General features: G+C 51.0%; 1 protein-coding gene across 1 annotated transcript in view; it reads right to left on the bottom strand.

Moving 5' to 3' along the window:
* TMEM88B (transmembrane protein 88B) overlaps positions 1-3,963 on the bottom strand; it is a 33,527-nt gene extending 29,564 nt beyond the window's left edge. Inside the window, exon 1 of the mRNA XM_065421177.1 lies at positions 3,694-3,963. Within this exon, the coding sequence (XP_065277249.1) occupies positions 3,694-3,963 (270 nt within the window). The remainder of the gene's footprint in view (positions 1-3,693) is intronic.
* Between the last annotated feature and the right edge of the window lie 16,523 nt (positions 3,964-20,486).

Below are 20,486 nucleotides of genomic sequence, written 5' to 3'. Positions count from 1 at the left end.
ATAAACATTCTTTAAAAATCCCCCCAATAACTCAGAGCAGAGCATCCAAGTGAAACCAACACGCACAGAGACAGAATACTAAATGGGAACAAAATGAATTTTTCAATGGGAATAAATCAAAAACTGGAGCCCGTGCATCTGGGAAGCTGGCCCAGATCTGCAGGACGGGAGTGTGTGTGTGTGTGTGTGTGTATCTTTTATTAGATCTTGTTCTTATCATTAGGTAGATCACAGAGAATGACACTTGCAGGAAGAGGGCTTCGTTAAAATGAAATTAACAAAACAAATTAAAGTCCATGGGGGGAGGCTGCAAATCACAGGGGAGGGCGGTGAGCCGTCTGCTCTGGCTGCCTCTGTAGTGTAGATGCTGCAGGGGAGTTACAGAGAAATATTGTGACATTAAAATGCAAACTGCAGTGAGTAACTGAAGCTGCACAGAATTCTCTGTCGACCCAGGCAGTGTATTTACTCGATCTGTGTCACAGCTGCTTGTTAATTAAAACAGGAATAAAAAATGACGCCTGACAGAGCTACAGCTCCCGAACTTACAGGGGAGTGTCAGAATGAATCCAGAGCGCTCCTGCCAGCACTCACGGGGTTAAACCCTTCCTATGTGGAGCAAAGCACACGTCCCCTATGATTGGCATCTTGCTGAGCCTGATTCTGATCTCACACTGGTGTCAATCAGGAGGAACTCCAGTGAAGTCAATGGAGTTACACTGGGGTAAAACTGGTGCAAAAGCTCCTTGAATAACAAGGGGCCAAATCTTGGAGGGCTTTCTCACTCCTTGAGCAAAATTCCCACTGACTTCAAAGGGAATTTTGCCTAAGCAAGCGGAGACTAGACATTAACTGAAGTCTTCAGATTTGGGCCCTCAGAGAAATCAGCAATACTGAACCCTGCCTTGCCTCCAGACCTGCCCAAGTACTGCAGACACACATCAAATATACGAGACAGATTGGAAGCTGAACCGATTTCTTCTCACTATATAAAACCCCCACACGCTTAAAGACAAGACAGACCCAAGCTTTGAATCTGGCTCTGGATTTGCATCGGAAGCTGAACTTCAGAATTTCCGATCTGGAGTTCTGGTCTCCAATGTATTTCACAGGGGGCACATCGATGTAACCTGCTCTAGGTAGGCGAGTTGGAGTTTTCCCATAAAAAACAGGACTAGGCTGGGTAAAAAGAATGTCCGCGTGGAATAGGATTGGTTTGCTGTAGATCCGTGTATCAAGGGGAGATGAGATGAGATGGGAAGTGCAGCAGATGTAGCTGTAATGTGCTCAGCAAGAGCTCAGCTCGCAACCTGCCAGTGTCCCAGGAGGGGAGAACACTGTATGGGGGGGCATGTGTGGTTTGCCCACATGAGCGGCCCCCTCCCCCCAGCACCTGAGGGCCATGGGAGCTGTGCAGGGGTCAGCTCACGCCAGGAAGGACAAGCTGAGCCTTGCCGTTCAGTTCACAGAGGCTGGAGACTTCCTGGTTCCCTTGGAGGTTTGAGGGGGACAAACAGACTTGCCAGGAGATCTCCCCACAAGCTCCAGGGAATCCCCTTATTATCCTGGAGGCTGCCGGGGGGAAGGCTCTTGTGATGGTCGGGACTCGGGAGGAGGGGGATGCTGTTGTTGGGGTGGGGATGAGGGCGTACCATGGGGGATGGGCTGCTTGCCGGCTTCTTCTCTGGGTGAACAAACCTCAGTCCAGCCGCATTCCCATTCCCCAAGCAGGGGCTGAAGTTTGCAAACACATCTGGCCTCAGAGATGGGAAGCTTCACACAGCTCTAGGGAAAGGCCTGTGTCCGGGGCTATTGCAAACCTCTCCTAAAATGCCACAGAGAGGGGATCTTTCACTTCCTCCTTTCCAGCCCCAAAGGGACCGCCGTGTTAACATCTCATCCAAAGACTAACAGCCGTCTAATCCTGCACCGAGTGCCAGGGCTGGGTAGGAGCCCAACCACTGAGGCAGGGGTGAGACCCCCTGTGGCACTGAGGGGGAAGTCCCATTAGCTGAGCTACAACATAACTGAGCCCTAATAGGAGAGAGCATCCCACAGAACTGCTGTAACCCTTTCACTGAGGGCACTTTGCAGATGGCCAGACAAAGGAATTCACAGGAGGACATGTACCGTGTATGCGTGCCCAGGACTGCCTCAGCATGCAAACTGCACCCACACCCTCTGTTAAAGCTCCATGTCACAGAAGAAATCAGCACTGAAAGAAGCAACGATTATGCATGCTGAATAAATGGTGAGGAGCGTCATGCATACCCCTTGGCCTGGCCCTTTTACACCAGTGCACACTGGGTGTCAAACACTGCCCTTCAGACCCCTTTGCACCTGCACCAATGATGACACAAGAGGAAAAGTCACAGAGGCTCGGAGCTCTACGTTCGCATCTTGGCTCTTCGCTGGCTCACTGGGTGACACGTGTAACTTTGCTGTGCCTGAGTCTCCACGGCTCTGGAATGAAGATAAGAGCCGGGTGCTGCCTGACCTGGAAGGTGGGTGCATGGGATGTCTGTCAAGGGCTTGGAGAGCCTTAGATCAAAGGACGTATAGAAGTCTGGTGCACTATGTTCCTCTATCATGCCCTGTGAATGGGAGTCACTCCACATGCATCCAGCAAGGAGGGGACCCCCTTGAATGCACAACCAGCTGCAGGGCAATGTAAACCCCAAAGGTCCACCCCTGCATCAGCTGTGTGCCCCAAACTCCCATGATCTTCTATGGGAGCTTAGCCCGAGTGCGAAGTGCTTTGCTGTAAAATCTCTTTATGATCAGTACGGCCCGCTTATCAGCCCGCTGTCCAGGGAACAAAATCCTGCAGCTGGGGAGGGACAGGGCTAAAGATGAGATTTCTTTGTCGAGATTCAAGTAGCGGTGTAGAGGAAACTTGAAATCTCAAGCCGGGGAGGCTGGATCTAAACTCTGCATGCAGGAGAGGGGATGTTTGCTTGCCCCAGTGCACGGGGTTTATCTAATCCCACCCCCCATGCCAGGCTCGGAGTGGCCTGGCCCAACAGTACAATCGTTTTGTTTTTTTCCTAGGAAATATTTTACTAGTGGGGAAAAAATCTGTTGTTTCTACCCCAGGAATGGACTTAAAACCAAGCCGGCTCAAGCCAGGTCTCTGTCTGGGCAGGGACTGGTTATTCTAGAAAGTTGGTCTCCAGCTTTTTTTGTTCCTTAGGTTCTTACCAACCCCATTGCTCCCACCTGTGAATCCCACCTTAGTGGCCTCTGCTCAGAGGAGAAGGCCAGGAGCACCTGGCAAGGGTTCAAATAAGGACCCGATCCAACACCCAGCGAAGTCAAAGGACAGACTCCCAGCGATTTGGATGGGCTTTGGATCAGGCCCTACAGGGGACTTGTTGCTAAAGTCAGTTCTCCTGGGGGACTTGGAAGCAGTTGCAATAGCTGGTGTGCAAAAGCGTCACACCCCAGAGCACATTCTGTCTGTCCATTTGTCCCTCATCTCCACTGACTCAGACACACACACCCCCTCTCCGTCTCCCCACCCACGTCTTTTGAAAATTCAGCTAAAGCTCAGAAATCCCAATCTGGTTTTTAAAGCCACTGTCCCCGCCCTCTTTTCTCAAAGGAGCTCAGTTAAGAATCCCAGGGAAGCCAGGGCCCTGTCCTGGGCCGGGGTGCCCAGGCCCACGTGGGGGCCGGGCCACGCTCACTTACCCGGGAGTGGCACTGGAAGCCGAAGTACACCACCACGATCGTCGGCAGCAGCACGACGGCAAAGATGGTGACCACCAGGAGCAAGTTCACGAGGAAGACCAGAGAGTTCGTGGCGACGATCAGCAGGGTCCAAACCCAGCAGCAGCAGGTGCTCCGGGGCTCCAGGGGAAGAAGCTGGTCGTCCATGTCGTAAGGAGGGAGGCCGGGGATCATCCGGGACGTGTCAGACAAATTGTCCACTTCAAAGTCCTCAATCTCCTGGTCGGACATTCTCAGAGGAGTTTCTTTATCCCTCCTTCCCTTGTTCTTTTTTCCTGCCTTTGCTGTTGGCCACGAACCCAAGTGTGGAGCTCTGGGGCTTTCCTTCCTCAGCCAGAAGCCAGCAGAGAAGGGCTAGCCAGACAGCATCAAGGACCCTAGAGATGGAATGGCCCTACTGGGCCACCTGCTGCACTCCAGCCCGGCCAGGGCAGGATCATGCCCCGCAGTACATTCCCCAGCACTGCCTCTCCTCTAGTCTTAGAACAGAGCTGCACCTGCTGGAAGTTTGGTCCTGAACCAGCTACAGGCTATCGCTTTGCTTTTGGATCCAGTATTTCCTTATTTTCCTTTGCACGCTCTCTCTGTCTTCTGGGGCTCTTCCTTATGGGAATACGGTCCCAAAGAGTTCCCAACAGTTTCTGTCCTAGCCTTGATATGCTGCACAGCTCCGGAGATTGCCTACTTTTAGCATCCTCTTACAGCTTTCAGCATGTCCTGCTGGCTAAGAGTATCGGGCTCAGGCCCTTTCAGAGACTGTTCCTTGACTTTGAATCATCTATTTTTGGCCAGTATCCCAGACCCAAGTAATTACCCAACTTTCTTCCAATTGGCGTGCCTGGTTAAAAGAACAAACGGGAGCTGCTTCTCCCTCGTCCTGTTGGAAACCCTGCCCGCGCTGTGCAGTGCTGAAAGCAAAGAGACACACGCTGACTGGAGCAGCGTGTGTGGTTTCGGTGCACACAGCTGTCTGCACTCACAGGCACCAGACAGGAGCAGCGTCTTCTCTTCTGAGCTGGCTCTGGAGCTGTGCAATACTGCACTGTTCACAGTGCTGGCTCTCGAGCGGTTTTATCAGATTTCCTTCCTGTGCTAGCCAATCCTTTGCAGCTTGTTTCTCCACCCCAGCCACTTAGCACAGAGCCCCTGAGTACCACGCTCTCCCCACCTTCCCAGGTCAGGATGGTCTTTTTTGACATTGAAATCGTTCTGTCCTCAACTCTCCGGCGACAATTTCTTTGCAGCTAGAAGACTATGATACTGTAACAGACGATAATCATTGCACCTCCTAGACAGGGATCTCAGCATGCTCTGCAAACAGTCACTCTTTTTTAAGGCAACAAGAACTGCAATGAATGGAGGTTTTTTTGCTTGACTCGTGATCAAACCCATGTAAAGAAATGGAGATTAAGTCTCTCCCGATGATCTTTAGCACTTGTATAGCACTTTACATACATGCTCTCAGCACCCCGGGAGTAAGGAAACATCCCCACTGAACAGATGGGAAAACTGAGGCAAACACCGGTTGCGTGTCTGGCCCAAGGTGAACTGCTAATCAGTAGCATAGCAGGGAACTCAGCAGTGCAGCTCGATGCTTGTTCCTTCGAACCACTTTGCCCTGGACTGAACATACAAAACAAACCTTGTGGGAGATCAACCATTGCATACAATGCTTAAAAAATAAAAGTGGTTTCTAAGATACAGACTAAAGTTCGCCAGGAAATGATTATTTTTCCTTCAGGAAAAATGTCTAAATTCCTGGGGCGATTTCCAGCCTTTGATATAAACTCAAACATTTTTCAGTAAAAACAAATGTTTTGCGTGGAAATTTCCATGCTGGCAAAAAAAAAGCCTTTTTCTGTTGGAAATAAATATTCTGATGACAAATCTTTGACCCTCTCAACTCTCTTCGTCTTTTCGTTGGTACTCTGAGCCCCTGTGGCATGTCCAGCTGCCATGGTGAGGAGTGTCACATATTAGGATTGGATAGAGTAGCCAGAGTTTGCTGGGAGATGCTGGCTAGAGAGTCTTATCAGCCAGCTGGAAGCCTGAGAAGTGGCTGCAGGACCCTTTGGGGACGGGGACACTGGAAAGATCAGGGAGGAAATGGGGAATAAGTTTGATTTGCACGGGGGAGCAAAGGGAAACCAGGCTGTAGTGTGCGTGGGCTCAGAAATGGGTTTTGCCTCACACAGCTGAGCTGTGGGAGCAGAGAAGTGTGTAGCCTTCTGTCTTGACTTCCTAGAGTCTTTTTGGCGCTCACGTGTGTGAACGTTGTTCAAATCAATCCGTGTCTGCACGGCACAGACGAAGGACATGATATCAGGTTCTCGGAACCAGCGCTGTCTCCCCAGCAGCAGCACACCATTGACTCTCCTTGCTCTTCATTATATAATTGGTGGTTCTGAGGACTTGTCTTGGGCATGATTCTTACAGGAAAGCATCTTGTGTTCCTGTGAGGCTCCCTTTGAACGGCTCCGTGCTTGAAATCCATGCCAGACGAGGACTGCATGAGAGCAAGTAGGAGCCACTCTCACAAAGAGAAGCGCCCTGCCACGGGGCTCTGAAAGGTTTCTGCGCACCCAGGCTCCTGACTAGAGAGTTCCAGGGACCAGCAGCACACACAGAGAGCAGCTAAGTTGCAACAGCTGGGTTATCCCAAAGGCAGGGCTGCTAGAGAGAGGCAGGGTTTGCGCCACACCAATGCAAAGTGCAGGCTTTGCATTCTCACCACTTACGTGTGGTCTGTGGTACTCTTCATTATTTGTATTAATGAAAATCAGGGGCCCACTGTGCTAGGTGCTGTACATACACGTAGTGGGACAGGCCCCGCCCCAAAGAACTTGCATCCTAAATAGACAAGTCAGCCAAAGGAAGGATCATTATCCCCCTTTTACAGATGGGGGACAGAGGTGCGGAGAGATAAGTGACTTGCCCAAAGCCACGCAGAGCTAAGCATTGAGCCCCGATCTCCTAGTCGAGTGCCTGGATCACAAGGCCATAGAGTTCCCCCATAAAATGTTGTAGTTACAGGGCCAAATGTGTGTAACACCCTTCCACCCTGTGCAGCCAGGAAAAGGCCTCGGTTATTCCCACTGTGTTTGTACAGCTCCTAACACAATCCTGCCCCGATTCCGACGGGGGCCTTTGGACGTTACTGCGAATGACCGTCTGGCTCCCACTCTGCTACCATTAAGGCAATAAGTGGGTTATTTAGAAGAGAGGATGATTTTTTCTCACTGCTCATTTCAGTTGTTGGTGCTGAAGACACTGAATGATTCAAAGACCCCCTCACATCCTGTGATGGATGCGATTGTTAACTGCTAAGTAGACCATAACATATACTGCACCCAGGAGGCCTCCGGCTCATCTGCTTGCAGCAGCTCTGTTTCAGAAATCATATTACAGTGGTGATGGGGATCTGACTGTCTGGGTGCAGAGCAAACTGACCTAGCTAATGCATCTTCACTAGCCATTTCCAGATGGCACAAATCTGTGCTGCTCTATTGAGGCTATTGTGGGTGAACTCTGCTACTCCAAGCTCCTGGCTCTTTTGCTAGAGAAGGGCCCTGGATGGGAAGTTTCGATCTGGAGCTGGATTCAGGCTGTGGGGAAGTTCTGAGCCCATGACAGGGAGCAGATTTCATACCCAGCCTTCCAGGGGCTGGCGTAAATGGCAGCAAAGGGAAAGGGCGCTACAATTCCATAATGGCGCCTTTGCGAATCGACAGCAGGTAACGGAGCCGAGCAGCTGCGCTGGCCCTGTGAGTGCTCTAAAGGGACCGGCAACTCACTCAGAAACCCTGTCAGAGACTGATGTATTGCTTCAGAAAGAAGCTTCTTTTCCTGTGCCCGGGGGGACGCTGGGACGCACACATACAAGGAGGCCCACCCAGCCTACTGCAACTGTTTACAGCAGATCAGATTTAATTATATCATTATGGAGTCCTTAAAAAAAAAAAAAAGCTTTCAGGGCTTTTTAGGAAAATGCTGAGCCTGATTCTGCTTTAGGACATGGGTGTAAATCCGGCGTAACTCCATTGAGCTGTGAACCTTTTGAGCCACCTCACTTTCTATGGTGACAATATAAATAACCTTTTTTGAACACATCCCAGCAATGCCCATATTGGCGGAGCGGATCACCTGGGTGTGGATCTCTCTGTTTGATCCCGCCCCCACCAGGGCAGGTCACTGGGAAATCCATTGGACTTACTATGCCAGATCATGCCATTGGTCCATCTTTCAGTTCCTTTTGGAAAGAGCCATGGTAGAGGATCTCGTTATCTGTCTAGAAGTCCAGATGTTGGTGAGATTGTTTGTGCTACAGAAAGCATCTCTCTCTTTCACAAGCCACTGCCAGCCAGCTCCCTGGGGAGCCACACCATATAATTGCTTTTAATGAGCTTGAAGGCATGCAGAGGTGTGGGAGGGGATATGTCAATATCTAATTACTGTGCAGTGATCTGCATAAGTGCCTGGGAAAGTTACAAAGCTGAGCTAGTCTTCTGCAGTGTCTTCAGTTAATGGCTTTGCTGTGGAGTTAATTGTGCATGTGGAGGGAAGGATGTTAACGTTTACCAAGAGCACAGAGCTGACTTCTCAGCTTCTTCTTCTCTTTGTTGGATGGTTTTCGAGAGGCAGGTCTCTTGTGAGCAGTTGCAGAGGCTCTTACTACTAGACCATGCTTTGGCAAAGGTGATGCAGGATCAAATGTGGTTATTAGGGCTTCCCAGATATACGAACCAGCCACATCCAGACTACAGGGCTCCATCCCCCAATCCCAAAGGAGCAGTGGGGGAAGGTAGTTTCAAAGGCTGCAGTAACCTGCTTTCCTCCCCAGAACAAGAGGTGAGCAGAGGAGCCATTGTACCTTGGCGGGGTGACTGAAGCCCGGTGCCTCCTGGGGCCGATCCTGCAGTGGTGCTGTTTATGCAGCTCCCCTTGCTTAGGGCTGTAGCTAATGGGCCAGGCTAGTCCTCTTTCCACAGACAATCCCTGATTCTTTCAGTTTCCCCTCACCTCAGCCCTGCAGGTGACACTGCAGCTAATTCAGCTGTTTTGCTTGTTATTATTTATCTTCGGTGTCAAGTTCTCTTCAGATAAAACAGGTGCAACCTCTCAAGGGATGGTTTAAAAGCAGACGCTCAGACTAGCAGCGCTGACACCAGCCTGAGACTCGATTTGTTCCAGCCGGAGTCTAATGGCGAATAAGATAAAACACGCATTGCTAGCAGTGGATTAAGCCAGCCGGCCACACGTTCCGAACTATCAGTCTGAACAGTGCCCAGCTGTCCGGAGAGGAATGGGAGAGTGAAAATAAAGGGGAATTAAGAAAGCGTTTCTTTGAACAGCAACCATAATGCGATGCCCCTGCCTGAGGAAGGACTGTTCATGGTTAGGGCACTAACCGGAGACCCAGATTAAATTCTCTGCTCCACCACTGACTTCCTGTGTGGCCCTTGGGCAAGTCACTTAGCCTCCCTGTGCCTCAGATCCCCCTCTGGACAATGGGGACAACAGCACTGCCCTGGCTCATCGGGCTCTTGTGAGGATAAATACAGTAAAGATTGTGAGGAGTTCAGATACTACAGAGACCATACAAGTACCTAAGACAGAGAAACATCAGCTGCGGGGATCAGACTCAGGACCTGTGGGTCTAAAAGCTACTTCCTGAGCTAAAAGACCTTCCTCAAGGGCTGTGGCGTCTCATTGACTAAACCCAGAGCGGTAGCCTGGTGCCCCCTGACAAGAGCAGCTCGGATCTAACAGCTTAGATTGACTGCTCTGCAAAAAATGCAGATAGATTTTTATGAGTCAATAAATGTTGTAAATATTAAAGACATCATAAAACGAGCAGCTCTGCTCACATTACTTACAGCACTGCCTGGCAGGGGCCCAAGCCTGTGAGCCGGGCCTCCTGTGTCCCAGTCCTGGCTTTTGTGTCCTTAGTCAAACCTCCCTAGTGATTATCATTTATTATTTGTATTGCAGTGGTGTCTAGGAGCGCCAGTCATGGACCAGGTCCTCCCTCTCCTTGGTGCTGTACAGACACAGGCCAAAACTACAGTCCCCCAAAGAGCTTACCATCCAGGCGCTGTACAAACCCAAACCAAAAAGATGGGCCCTGCCCCTGCCCCAAAGTGCTTAGTTCAGTCATCTGCAAAATGGAGGTGAAGTATTTACTTGCCTGTATACGTACAATAAGTGTAAAAGTGCCATAGGGAACAATACTGTGCGGCAGAGATGGGCTAGGAGCCCTAAAAGGTCTTTTCCATTTGTAAAGCCTACAACGCCTCACAGGCAGGAGCGCCGCCAGCTTTTTTGCTGCCCTAGGCGGCGGAAGGTCCCACCCCCGAAATGCCGCCCCTGACAGAGGCGGCGGAAGGTCCCACCCCCGAAATGCCGCCCCCGACAGAGGCAGCGGAAGGTCCCGCCCCCGAAATACCGCCGACGACCGGGGCAGCCGAAGATCCGTCCGCCATGGTCGCCGCCCCCCAAATGTTAGTGCCCTAGGCGAAGGCGGTCGCCTAATGGGTTGCGCCGGCCCTGCTCATGGGGATGATACGAGGCTTAATTTTCTAAGGTGCACCCCTGTGAGATCTGACCAGCTTCTGAGCCCCCTTAAAAGAAGTCAGGTGAAGCACGTTAGCAATAACTGAGTTTGGCTGGGCTAGTATGTTACCAACAGCTGAACGTGTCGTATTTGTATTTTCACTGACTTGTCATTTTCCTGCTGAGCCCGTATTCACTTGGGCCCTTTCCAGGCTAGCGTTCCTCACCGCTTCAGAGCCAGCCTGCGTTTTATGTCCAGAGACACAGATCTGCCGCCTGCTGAATGAAATAGGCACACACAAGCCTTGACTATGCACACAGCCGAGGGAATACGTCCATCAGGACTGCCTGACACCTGGAGGGTGACCGATTACCCTGTGCGAGGCTCCGTCCTTGAGAGGTTGATGGGTATTCAAACGCAAAGCAAGAGCAATTGACGTCAGGGTCTTCAGTTTAAACCTAGGCCGTCAGATGACACGCTGCGCATGGTACGAGTGCAGCCCTGTGCATGAACAGTGACAGATAGATAGGCAGGCGTGCCTGGAGACAGACTGAAAGAGAGAGAGAGGGAGTAGTGACCAAAATCACTATCATCCGACTGCCGTTTGGTGGCCTCTGTAGATGAGTCAGCATATTCAGTGACATCACAGAAACTACTGTTACAATTGGTGGTAGCTGTTAGGAGTCTCCGCTGCGAGGCCAAGGATTGGGTGACTGAACTCCCTCCATCGTCCATCGATGGGTTCTCCCAGGCCGAGCCACACTGAAGGGGCAGACCAAGTGTGCGGGAAACTTGCCTGGCTGGATAATCAGAGGACACGGGTCTCTGGGTCTGTCACGTGGGCCCCTTTCCTCACACCGTCCAACCAAGACCTCACTAGCACTGCTCAAAACCCCAGGAGAACATTTCATCATTTTTAAAAATTGGCTTCCCATATTTTTCAAAATGAAACATTAAAAAAACAACAACAACCAACCCTGGAATCTTTTTAAAACTTAAACCCAGCTCTGCCTTGTTGGTTGAAAACCAAAGGGAAAATGTCCCCCAAATGTCATCAGCCTGTTTCCCAGTTATCATTTTTAACATTGAAATATCAAAACGTTTCAGCCAGAACCAGGCCACGTTTTTTTAATGGATTCAAACCAGCAGCTCGACTGGAAGACACATTTTTGTTTTAATCTAACTGCGAACCTTGGACCAGCTCTGCTTAGCCAGTCACTTTACCAGGAGACGGAGAGAAAATTGCACAAAGGCTTGGTAACCGCTGGCTCCTAAGTGAGCAGAGGAGTCAACTGCATTGGCTGACCTAGGAAATCATTTCCATAGCTTTTGCCAAAGTGCCAGAGGTACAAATCCGTTAAACACATAGAGCATAGGGGTGGGTAGTCGATTTCTTTAGCAGGGAATTCATTTTGAAACAAAATCTCACATCTCTTAGCAGTGAGGAGTAATTCAAGGTTTGGAGAGAGAAATGATTCAGAACAATCCTGCTATTATATGTCAAGCGCTCCTAATTGCCTTAATTCAGGGTACTGGTTAATTCTCAGTTCATCCTCTTTGTCTTTAGGACAGGCCCCCGGGTAGAGTGACAGTCTCCATGCGTTAATAACTCGGCTTTTATCCAGCCAAGCTGCTAATGGAATCAGCAGGAACTGATCAACAGAAAATGAGGTGAAATGCTAACAGAAATGATACTTACCCACCCTGCTTGGAGGCAGGGCTCAGAGGGAGAAGGGGAGCGCAGAGGTGCTGCCATAATGCTGCAGGGCAGGGCTGAGTTGGGGACACAGGGGGGCAGAGGAACCCCTGTAATGCAGCACACAGCGGGGGAATGATTTGGAGCCCTTTGCAAAGCTGCTGAGGCCTAGAGCCGGGTGAAACTTTCCTAGCAGGTCTTGAAACCAGGCAAAACTTGAAGCCCCAACCCATGATTTGCTGAAGTTGGCAGCCATGGACCATCTCCCTCACCACTGGCTCCAGGGGGCATGGTTCTTTCTAGGAGTCAAACCGTAGGGGACGGGGAGTTGGCCAATTGTCCTGGTTTTCTGAACCTGAAACTTACAGGAAAACTTCCGGCAAGTGGATCCCCACCTGCACTGAAACCTGTATTACTGCTGATTGCACGGCTCTAACTGGGACCCCCGTCCCAGCACGCCCGTCCCTGTCCCGCGCACACAGGCCTCCCAGCACCCCAGGGCTCATTGCCACCCTGCCATGGGGAGTGCTCCCGCCTGGGCTCAGCCACTGGTTCCGCCCCCGAAGGTTTGGTGCCTTAATTGAATCAGCTCTTCTCCGTCACCGCAGCTGACTGACAGCGTCAAAGAACATCTACAGCTGAATTCCCAAAGGCCCTTTAGCTTACAGGTTAATGAAGCAGAGCTGTGAAGAGCTGCACAACCAGCGTGTATCCAGCCCATCTGGCTGGAGTGAGCGCGGAAGTGAGGACAGTCCCTCTGGAGCCAGACAACCTCTGCCCTTGGAGGGAGGCTATTCAGGGTTACAGCTCAGACAGGTCTCCCACCCAGCCAGACTTATGCCAAGGCTCTATTCCTGAGCCTTCAGGGACCTGGGTTTTGCCCAGCCCCGTCCACATGCACAAGGGGAGCCAGTGGGCTCGACACAACCCGCTTGGGCAACAGAGACACAACACCCAGTTACTCCCCCTGGGAACCTCCCGAGAGGGGTCGGATCATGCTCCAGCCAGCCGGACGCACCCCTCCTAGGACCTGTGGCTGAGCCAGAATTCCCCCGCGGAATCCCAGCCCCGCCAGGCGCCTAAAATCCACCGTGTGCAGGGGGTGTAATGAAATAAGCAGCGTTTTTACAGAAGCAGAGGCTCTAACACGCCCCCCCTCGCACTCAGCCGGCAGCCCATGTAACCCCCACACCTCCTGGGTGTGGTGTTCTGTCCCATCTAGGGCCGGGCTGGGCCATCGTCCCTAGCCCTGTGAGTGATCGGAGCTGGGAGTTAACCCCGTGCCTGCTGCACCTTCTTGGCCAGCGCACCCGGGACTGAGTCAGAGCCAGAGCGAGAGTCCCCTCAGGTGACCTGAGCCCAATGGCGGGCCGTCCTCCGGTGTGCCGTGCCAGGGGGAGACGGGGCTGGTTACGGCAGAGCTGAGTCCAGGGAAAGGCAGCAGTTTTCCAGCCTTGTCTGGCATCGGGCATTGAAACAGAGCACTGACTGCAGCCTACCTGAGCTGCCTCCAGGCATCTCTCCCCTGGGCAGGAGCCCCACAGAGAGGGAGAGGCTGCGGGAGTTAATCAAGCGCACCCTGCCCATGGCGTTCTGCAATCCAGCCCACGTACAGCGCAGCGGCCTGCAAAGCCTGCAGCTCCCAGCGCATGGAGCACTGCATGCGGGTACCTTCGGTGGGAACCCCTTCATATTAAAGGCGGGCTCGGCTGTACTCTGTTCCACGCAGCATCGGGAAAGATTTGAGCACCAATCTCCAAGCCACAAGGGTCATACACTTCCTTCTCCCGGGGCCTGGTTCGAAGCCCCTTGAAGTCAATGGAAAGCCTCCCTCTGACTTCCAGGGGTTTTGGCTCAGGACTATAAAGACTGGAGAAAAGGAAGCTTTTAAAGCAGGGAGCGAGGTATGTACACTTGTGATGCAATCAGCTCCCCCCTCCCCCTTCACCCCCCAGCCCTGCAGAATGGGTGGGTGGAGAGAAGCATAAACTCGCACAACACAGCTGCATGCTCTTTCACCCGCAGGGCTCTAAAATATCTCCCCGGATCAATCCAGCCCTCCAGGGGGAAATGACTATCCGAGACATTCTGCTCAGAGTCAGAGCACAGCAGCACAGCGTTAATATTGCCCTGAATCAGAGCATAAAACGAGACGGTGTTAGGGGCAATAAACAGGATGAATTGCATAGGCCGAGCGTTTACTGTGCCTGTGTAACACCCCTCTGTGATTTAAGTGTGTAATAGTGTTTGGGGCTGAGTTGTGACCTCTAACCAGGACAACTGTTTAGTGGAAAAGGCTCATATGCACACTGGCAAAAACTACGGGGAACCAGTGAAGGCTCGGGCTTAAATCAAAGAAAGGCTGGAAACGCAGAGCGCAGTGGCTCGGACTGTGTCTATAAACCACCTCTGCTGTGCTGTGGTATTGCAGCGCCGCGGTCCAGTGTAGTGGGGCTTTCCTTTGTGCATAGCCCTCCCTCCCGGATCACAGTCCTTTGCAGCCCCCCTCGCTGGAGCTTCTCACCGCTGTCTGCACAGCCCTCAAATGAGACTTACCCCTGCTCCCTGCAGGGCTCTCCCCCAGCCCGTCTGCCTGGGAGCTCCGGAGAGTGGTCACCTGCTCTCCTCAGCATCCTTCCCCTTCCTAGGCACTGCCAGACCGGATCAGACCCGTGGTTCATCTAGCCCAGCATCCTGTGACCAGTATCAGATGCTTCATAGCCCGGTATAAGAAACTTTGGGTTGGCTGTTCTGGGATAACCAGCCCACAGACACAGTTTCTTCCTAAACCCCAATGGTTAGAGGTTGGCTGAAGCCCTGAAGCATGAGGGTTTAAGATGCAGATCCTCAAAGGGATTGACATCAATAGGAGTTAGGGTCCGAAACACCATTTAGGACTGGGCCTAAATCCCTTCCACAACTTGTGTCTTGGTTGGCTGGTTTTTCATCTGTAATATTCCAATGGGTTATTCTTGTTAGTCATATCAGTGTCTGAACCTGGTGTAAAGCCTTCTAAGCACTTTAGGGTGACCAGATGAGAGGAAGAAAATATCGGGACACGGGATGGGAGGGTCACCGGCGGAGCAAAAAAAACCAAAACCAAAAAACGGAGTACCGCGAAATATCGGGACCAATTGCATCCCGACCAAACATTGGTCGGCACGCGGGACAAATGCCTAGATATCGGGACATCTGGTCACCCTAAAGCACTTGGCCTCAACAACACCTTATGGCAATGAGTTCCGCATCCTGGAACAGGTAAATCAATTGCTGCGGTTGCCACTAGTTGGCATCCTTGCTGGTAGTCTCAGCAGAGTGGATTGAAGGAGCCCTGGAGACGAATTAGACTCTCACTTTTCGCTGGGGGTGGGGGCACTCCAGGGCAGGGGTGAGGGTGGCACTTTGGCAGGTGCGAGGGGTGTGAAATGGCGCGGGAAAAGGCGGCCTTGCCATTGCTAGTACTGAACCTGCTCTGCACATACACAGAGGGCGCCAGTCCTAGATCGGTTACCCCATCGGACAACTGGCTTCAATTTAAAAAAGAGAGACTATCTTAGCAGTGCTGTGTCGCACTTCTGCTGGGATGGCCCATACAGTGTCTAAAGGTTCCACTGAGCTCTCTGCATGCGCACGGTGATGCAATCAGCTCCCCTGGCAGCCGGCTGGGGAAGGAAGGAAAAACAACAACAAAATCTAGACTCCTGGGTTGATTTATTGGCCAGCTGTCAGCCAGGGAGCCCCAGGAAAGAGGAGCCTTTGTTTCCATCAGATTCTGCCAGGTGCTTGTGCAAGCTCATTACAAAATCTCCCTTTGGGGTGATTTAGGTGGCTAGGAAGGTCAGAACAACATGAGTAACATCGGCTTTTGAGGATGAACTGGAATCCAGCGTTCTGTCGCAGATCCTAACCCTGGCCTGGCCACCCGCTAGGACTGCTGCGAAGGGAATCCAAGCCTCTGTGCTGTGGATCCCTGGGGGGTTTCAAGCTTCAGGAGCCTGAACAAAGTCCAGCCACCGCTCCAATCTCAAGATCCCTAGGCACATTCTCGGGGCACAGACCTTCTCTCTGGAACCCGCTGTCCAGCTGCCTAGCCCCTCTGGGCGCAGCGCTGACCCTTCAGACTCTCCCATACTTGAACACACACCTCTCCCAGAACTCCACCTCAATGGCGTAAAGCGTCTGGTGTATAGTTCAACTCTCTCAGGGGCACACAGCAGTTGTGAAGCAGACAACACACACACACACTCACACACTCACACATTTTGCCCAGTCTAACATCCTTATGCTCTTTTATCCTTACTCATGTAAAGCCCAGGAGAGCACAGATCATACAAAATAAAACGCAATGTCTCTCACTAGCTCTCTCACCTGGAAGATCAGGCAGGCGGGTCCTCCACCTCCTTGTCTACCCTGCCCCTGCAGCCTCGGTGCAAAATGGCTCTTTCCCCCCCACCCCCAGCTCTCTCTTATCAGTCCCTTTATAGACTCCTGCTGGGGCCACCTGCTTCTTCTGTTCTGCTCCCGGTAACTTTCCATTATTCCCAACCTGCCCTCCCTTCAGACAAGGGGAAGTGTCTTCTCCCCGCTAGAGCAAACCCATTGCCCCAAAGTGTTTTGTTTTGAACAGAGCATCACTGATCACTCACCATTGTCTCTGGCCTGGTGAAGGCATGACAGACCCCTGCTAACTCCTGGGGGATCCACATACATGCCATGTGGGCTTTCTATGACACAGTAATTCCATGAGACAATTTCATGGAATTCAGACATGGTACAGCTAGAACCCTCAAATCATCACATTGCTCCCCCTTTCAGAAAAAGAACAGTGCAGGGACACCCGACAAGTACCCCAGGGATATTCGGGCATCCCAATTCCAGACAGAGCATCTGCTGTTATTGCTTATGAACGTGAGCTTCAGACGCTCATTCAGTCGGTGAACAGTGCCAATGATCGTACCAAAACACAGCTTCATGACAACATGAAAAGCTGCTCCCGTGTTCACTCCCCCTTGGGGAGGGGGGTGAGGTGTGTTTCCTTCCCCCAGGTTTAGGTCCATCTCAACTGACCACCTATCTCCCTCCTTAACATCCACATTCCCCCCAGCAGTTGTAGAACTTGGCTTAAAATTTCATTCTCTTCCAGGGCCCCAAACCTTACCCATCCTCTTCAGGTAGATTCAGCAGAGCCACTCAGAGGTATCCACTACGGGATTCTTAAATCAAACCTGCCTTACCCCTCTATTTTTTGGATCTCTCTGTCTAATGAGGTTTCCAGGTGGTATCTGAGCATAGAATCTGCCAGGTACCGAGCTCCCATTCCCCTCCCTTGCTGTTTTAATGCTAAGGGGCTGGAACCTGTGAGTGTTTGTGACATCATAATCTTTCCCATAGCAACCGGCAACCATGTCCTGAGAGAGGGCCTTGGGAAGTCCAGCATGAGCAAGCACAGCAGAAAGACAGTTGGTTCCCTCCAATGTCTCTTTTATTGATAATAACGTATTGCAGCTACAATTCAAGGCGGGAAGTGGACGGTCACTGGTGCAATCGTGCTTATCTGACGTCCTCGTGTGTGGCCAGCACCGAGGACCCCGTAGAGCTAAAAGCTTCTATTTGGTCTCCTTAATTTATTGTTTCAAGTCCTTGGCAATGTAAATACCACACCGCAAAGTGGCACCTCTAGCAATGATGCCCGATCGGCTAGCCTGAAACAGCTCATCAAAGCTCCACTCCTGTCTCTAAGCCAACAGCCACTGATTGGATGCTCCTTTGTATAACTGCAAGCCAACAATCACTCTGAATACATTCTAGCGTTGTGACTCCTCGTGGATACATACTGTTCTGGCGGCTTTGATACCAGCCTAGCAAGGAAATGTTTGATATTCTTTGTTTTCAGACATTGGTGGCTCAAAAAGCCACAGAGAGCTATAAAATGAACCCAAAGACAGGGACTCATGGGCTCAAAAAATGCCAACGCATGGCTGCATTCAACAACTATCTTATAGGTAACCCAGAGCGCTGCTGCCACTGCTGGTATAAATTTCTCTACACATCTCCGGGGTGATAGGACAGCAGTAACTATGGACACAATGGATTATTCAGTAAAGATGGGAAGTAGCTGTTCAGTTTTGGAGCACTGATTTGAACAGGTCTGGTGCCTATAATGCAAAGCTAGCCTGTCTGGAGCAGGGGCAAAGGGAGTTAGGGAAGCAAAGAGGAATGGGGAACTGCGGATGGTTGCTCTCTGCCATAGAAAGGAGAAGCCACTTGACTAGAATGCCTTGGTGAATTCAAATTTGTCTTGATTAAGATGCCGTCCCATTCACACAAACTTTCTCTCACCATTACTTAACCAGTGAAAAAAATAGGTCTCGACAACTCAGTTCATTCCCTCTAGACGATGCTCAGATACCTTGGTGATGGTCACAGGACAGGATAGAAAACCAGGTTCTCTGCAGTTTGTCTCACTAAAGAGCTCCCTGATTGTCCACTTCCTTTGCAGGCAGCTTTGCTTGTATAAGAACATGAAGAATTTTATAGCCCAGAGAGTTGGGAAGGGCTGAAATTGAGAGAGACTCTTTATAAATCAAGGTTATGCATAGACTGACACACAGAGAACTTCCTCTCTTGCCCAGAAAGATCTCTGCTCTGAGCCTATGTCCACTGGCCAGCAAGTCAATATTGGTTAATGAACAGTAATCCACCTCTCAGGGATCGTGAGCCATTAATATATGCCGGCTCTGAGAATTATTAATATACATTGCTGGTGGTCCTGGTTCACAGCAGTTTTACAGCATTCCATGCAGAGCTGCCATCTCATTTTTCACCCCAAATGTCTGACCCAGACGCTTGCTTTGCTGCCGAGAATTAACTTTCCAAGGAGGGGAAGTAACCGTTGCTATCGACGCTGATCCTGAAACTGCTTAGAACTCAAGAAACTGGTCACGTCTGCAGTTTGGAAACTGACTGCAAAAGGGATTGACGGGTTCAGTTTGTGGGAGGAACTGCTTTACTAACCAGTATATTATATGTCGGTGTTGTCTGCACATGTGTCTGTGTCTGGCTTTACTTTTGGACGTATTTATTGTATGTTTTCCCTAAAGCAACCCTCAGAACAGCTAAGGTGCAGAATGACAAATCACCCACATTTGGAGGGTGACAGCCATAAATTAACCACCCTCCCAAGCACACTCGTCCCATATCCAGCCTTAACCGGAAGGGGACGACAGCATGGTTGGAAAGAAATGGACGGAAGGAGAGGGTCAAAGAGGGGAAGTAGAGAAGACTAAGGAAGGTAGAAATGGAGGGAAGAGAGATCAGAATGTGGAGATCATGAGAGGATAGATAGATAGATAGATAGATAGATACCCCCACTCCAACTCTCTCTTGCACATTGTATCATGCAGTGGTCGGCTAAAGCAATTCCATTGTCATTAGTGAGAATGCCATACCATCAGCAGAGCAGAATATGTAGCACAGATACCTCAGGCTCATGAGGGAGGAGAAATTTGCCTTTATTGGGCCGCATTCTGCTCTCACACACTAGTGAAAATCCTGAGTAACTCCGCTGAAGTCAATCAAGTGGGTCCAAATTTACAGCCCAGTTTTCAGCCCAGTTTGTGCCAAATATGCAGGTCCGAACTGTGGACACCTTCAAACTCAGAGCCAAGAGGATCCTCTGTTTCAAAGACAATTCCAAAGACTTTGACAATTGGGTGGTAATTAAAGTCTGGGAGATTTAATGGCCCACGATAAATGAGAGGATTGGTTAATATACAAAATATGAGAGTGCTCTGTGGAGAGAGAACTGCATTTAGTTGTATTGAATTCAGTTAAGATCTAGGAGTGGAGGGCGTCTGGATGTTATTTGATGGGAAAGGAAATATATGCCATCGATATCGTTAGGAAATGGAATTACATTTGTAATGGACGAGTTCAAGTGTGACTTTATTTGTGTTTACAATGCAGCCCAGGAGCTCCCGAAGGCAGAGAAATGCAATGCCTGGAAAGGATTCAAAGAGAAAAAACCACCCCATTGAATCTCACATGTTGACCTCAGACACCATCCCCAGACGAGACACCCAGGCCCAGGTGGGCAGGTTTGGCTAAAGCAAGGATCCCCTTAACCTCTTTCCCAAATTCTCACTGAATCGGTGCTCTGAGGTCTCCAAGGTTTGGTTAGCTCTCTGGGCTTAGGATGGGGTCGAAGGTCACTGTGCACCTCCTTTATGCTTCCCTGATCTCTGGAGTGTGATCCCCCCAGCACAACACAGAGCAGCCTTAAGGGGCCAGAGCATGGTAGTGCTCAGGCAGGAGCGCCGCCAGCTTTTTTGGTGCCCTAGGCGGCGGAAGGTCCCGCCCCCGAAATACCGCCGACGACCGGGGCGGCCGAAGATCCGGCCGCCGCGGTCTCCACCCCCCAAATGTTAGCGCCCTAGGCGACCGCCTAGGTCGCCTAATGGGTTGCGCCGGCCCTGTGCTCAGGTAATGCCGCCTTCCCCTGACCAT

The sequence above is a fragment of the Emys orbicularis genome, chromosome 22 (genome assembly GCF_028017835.1).
Source record: "Emys orbicularis isolate rEmyOrb1 chromosome 22, rEmyOrb1.hap1, whole genome shotgun sequence".
NCBI lineage: Eukaryota > Metazoa > Chordata > Testudines > Emydidae > Emys > Emys orbicularis.
This window is presented reverse-complemented; position numbering and strand designations above follow the sequence as displayed.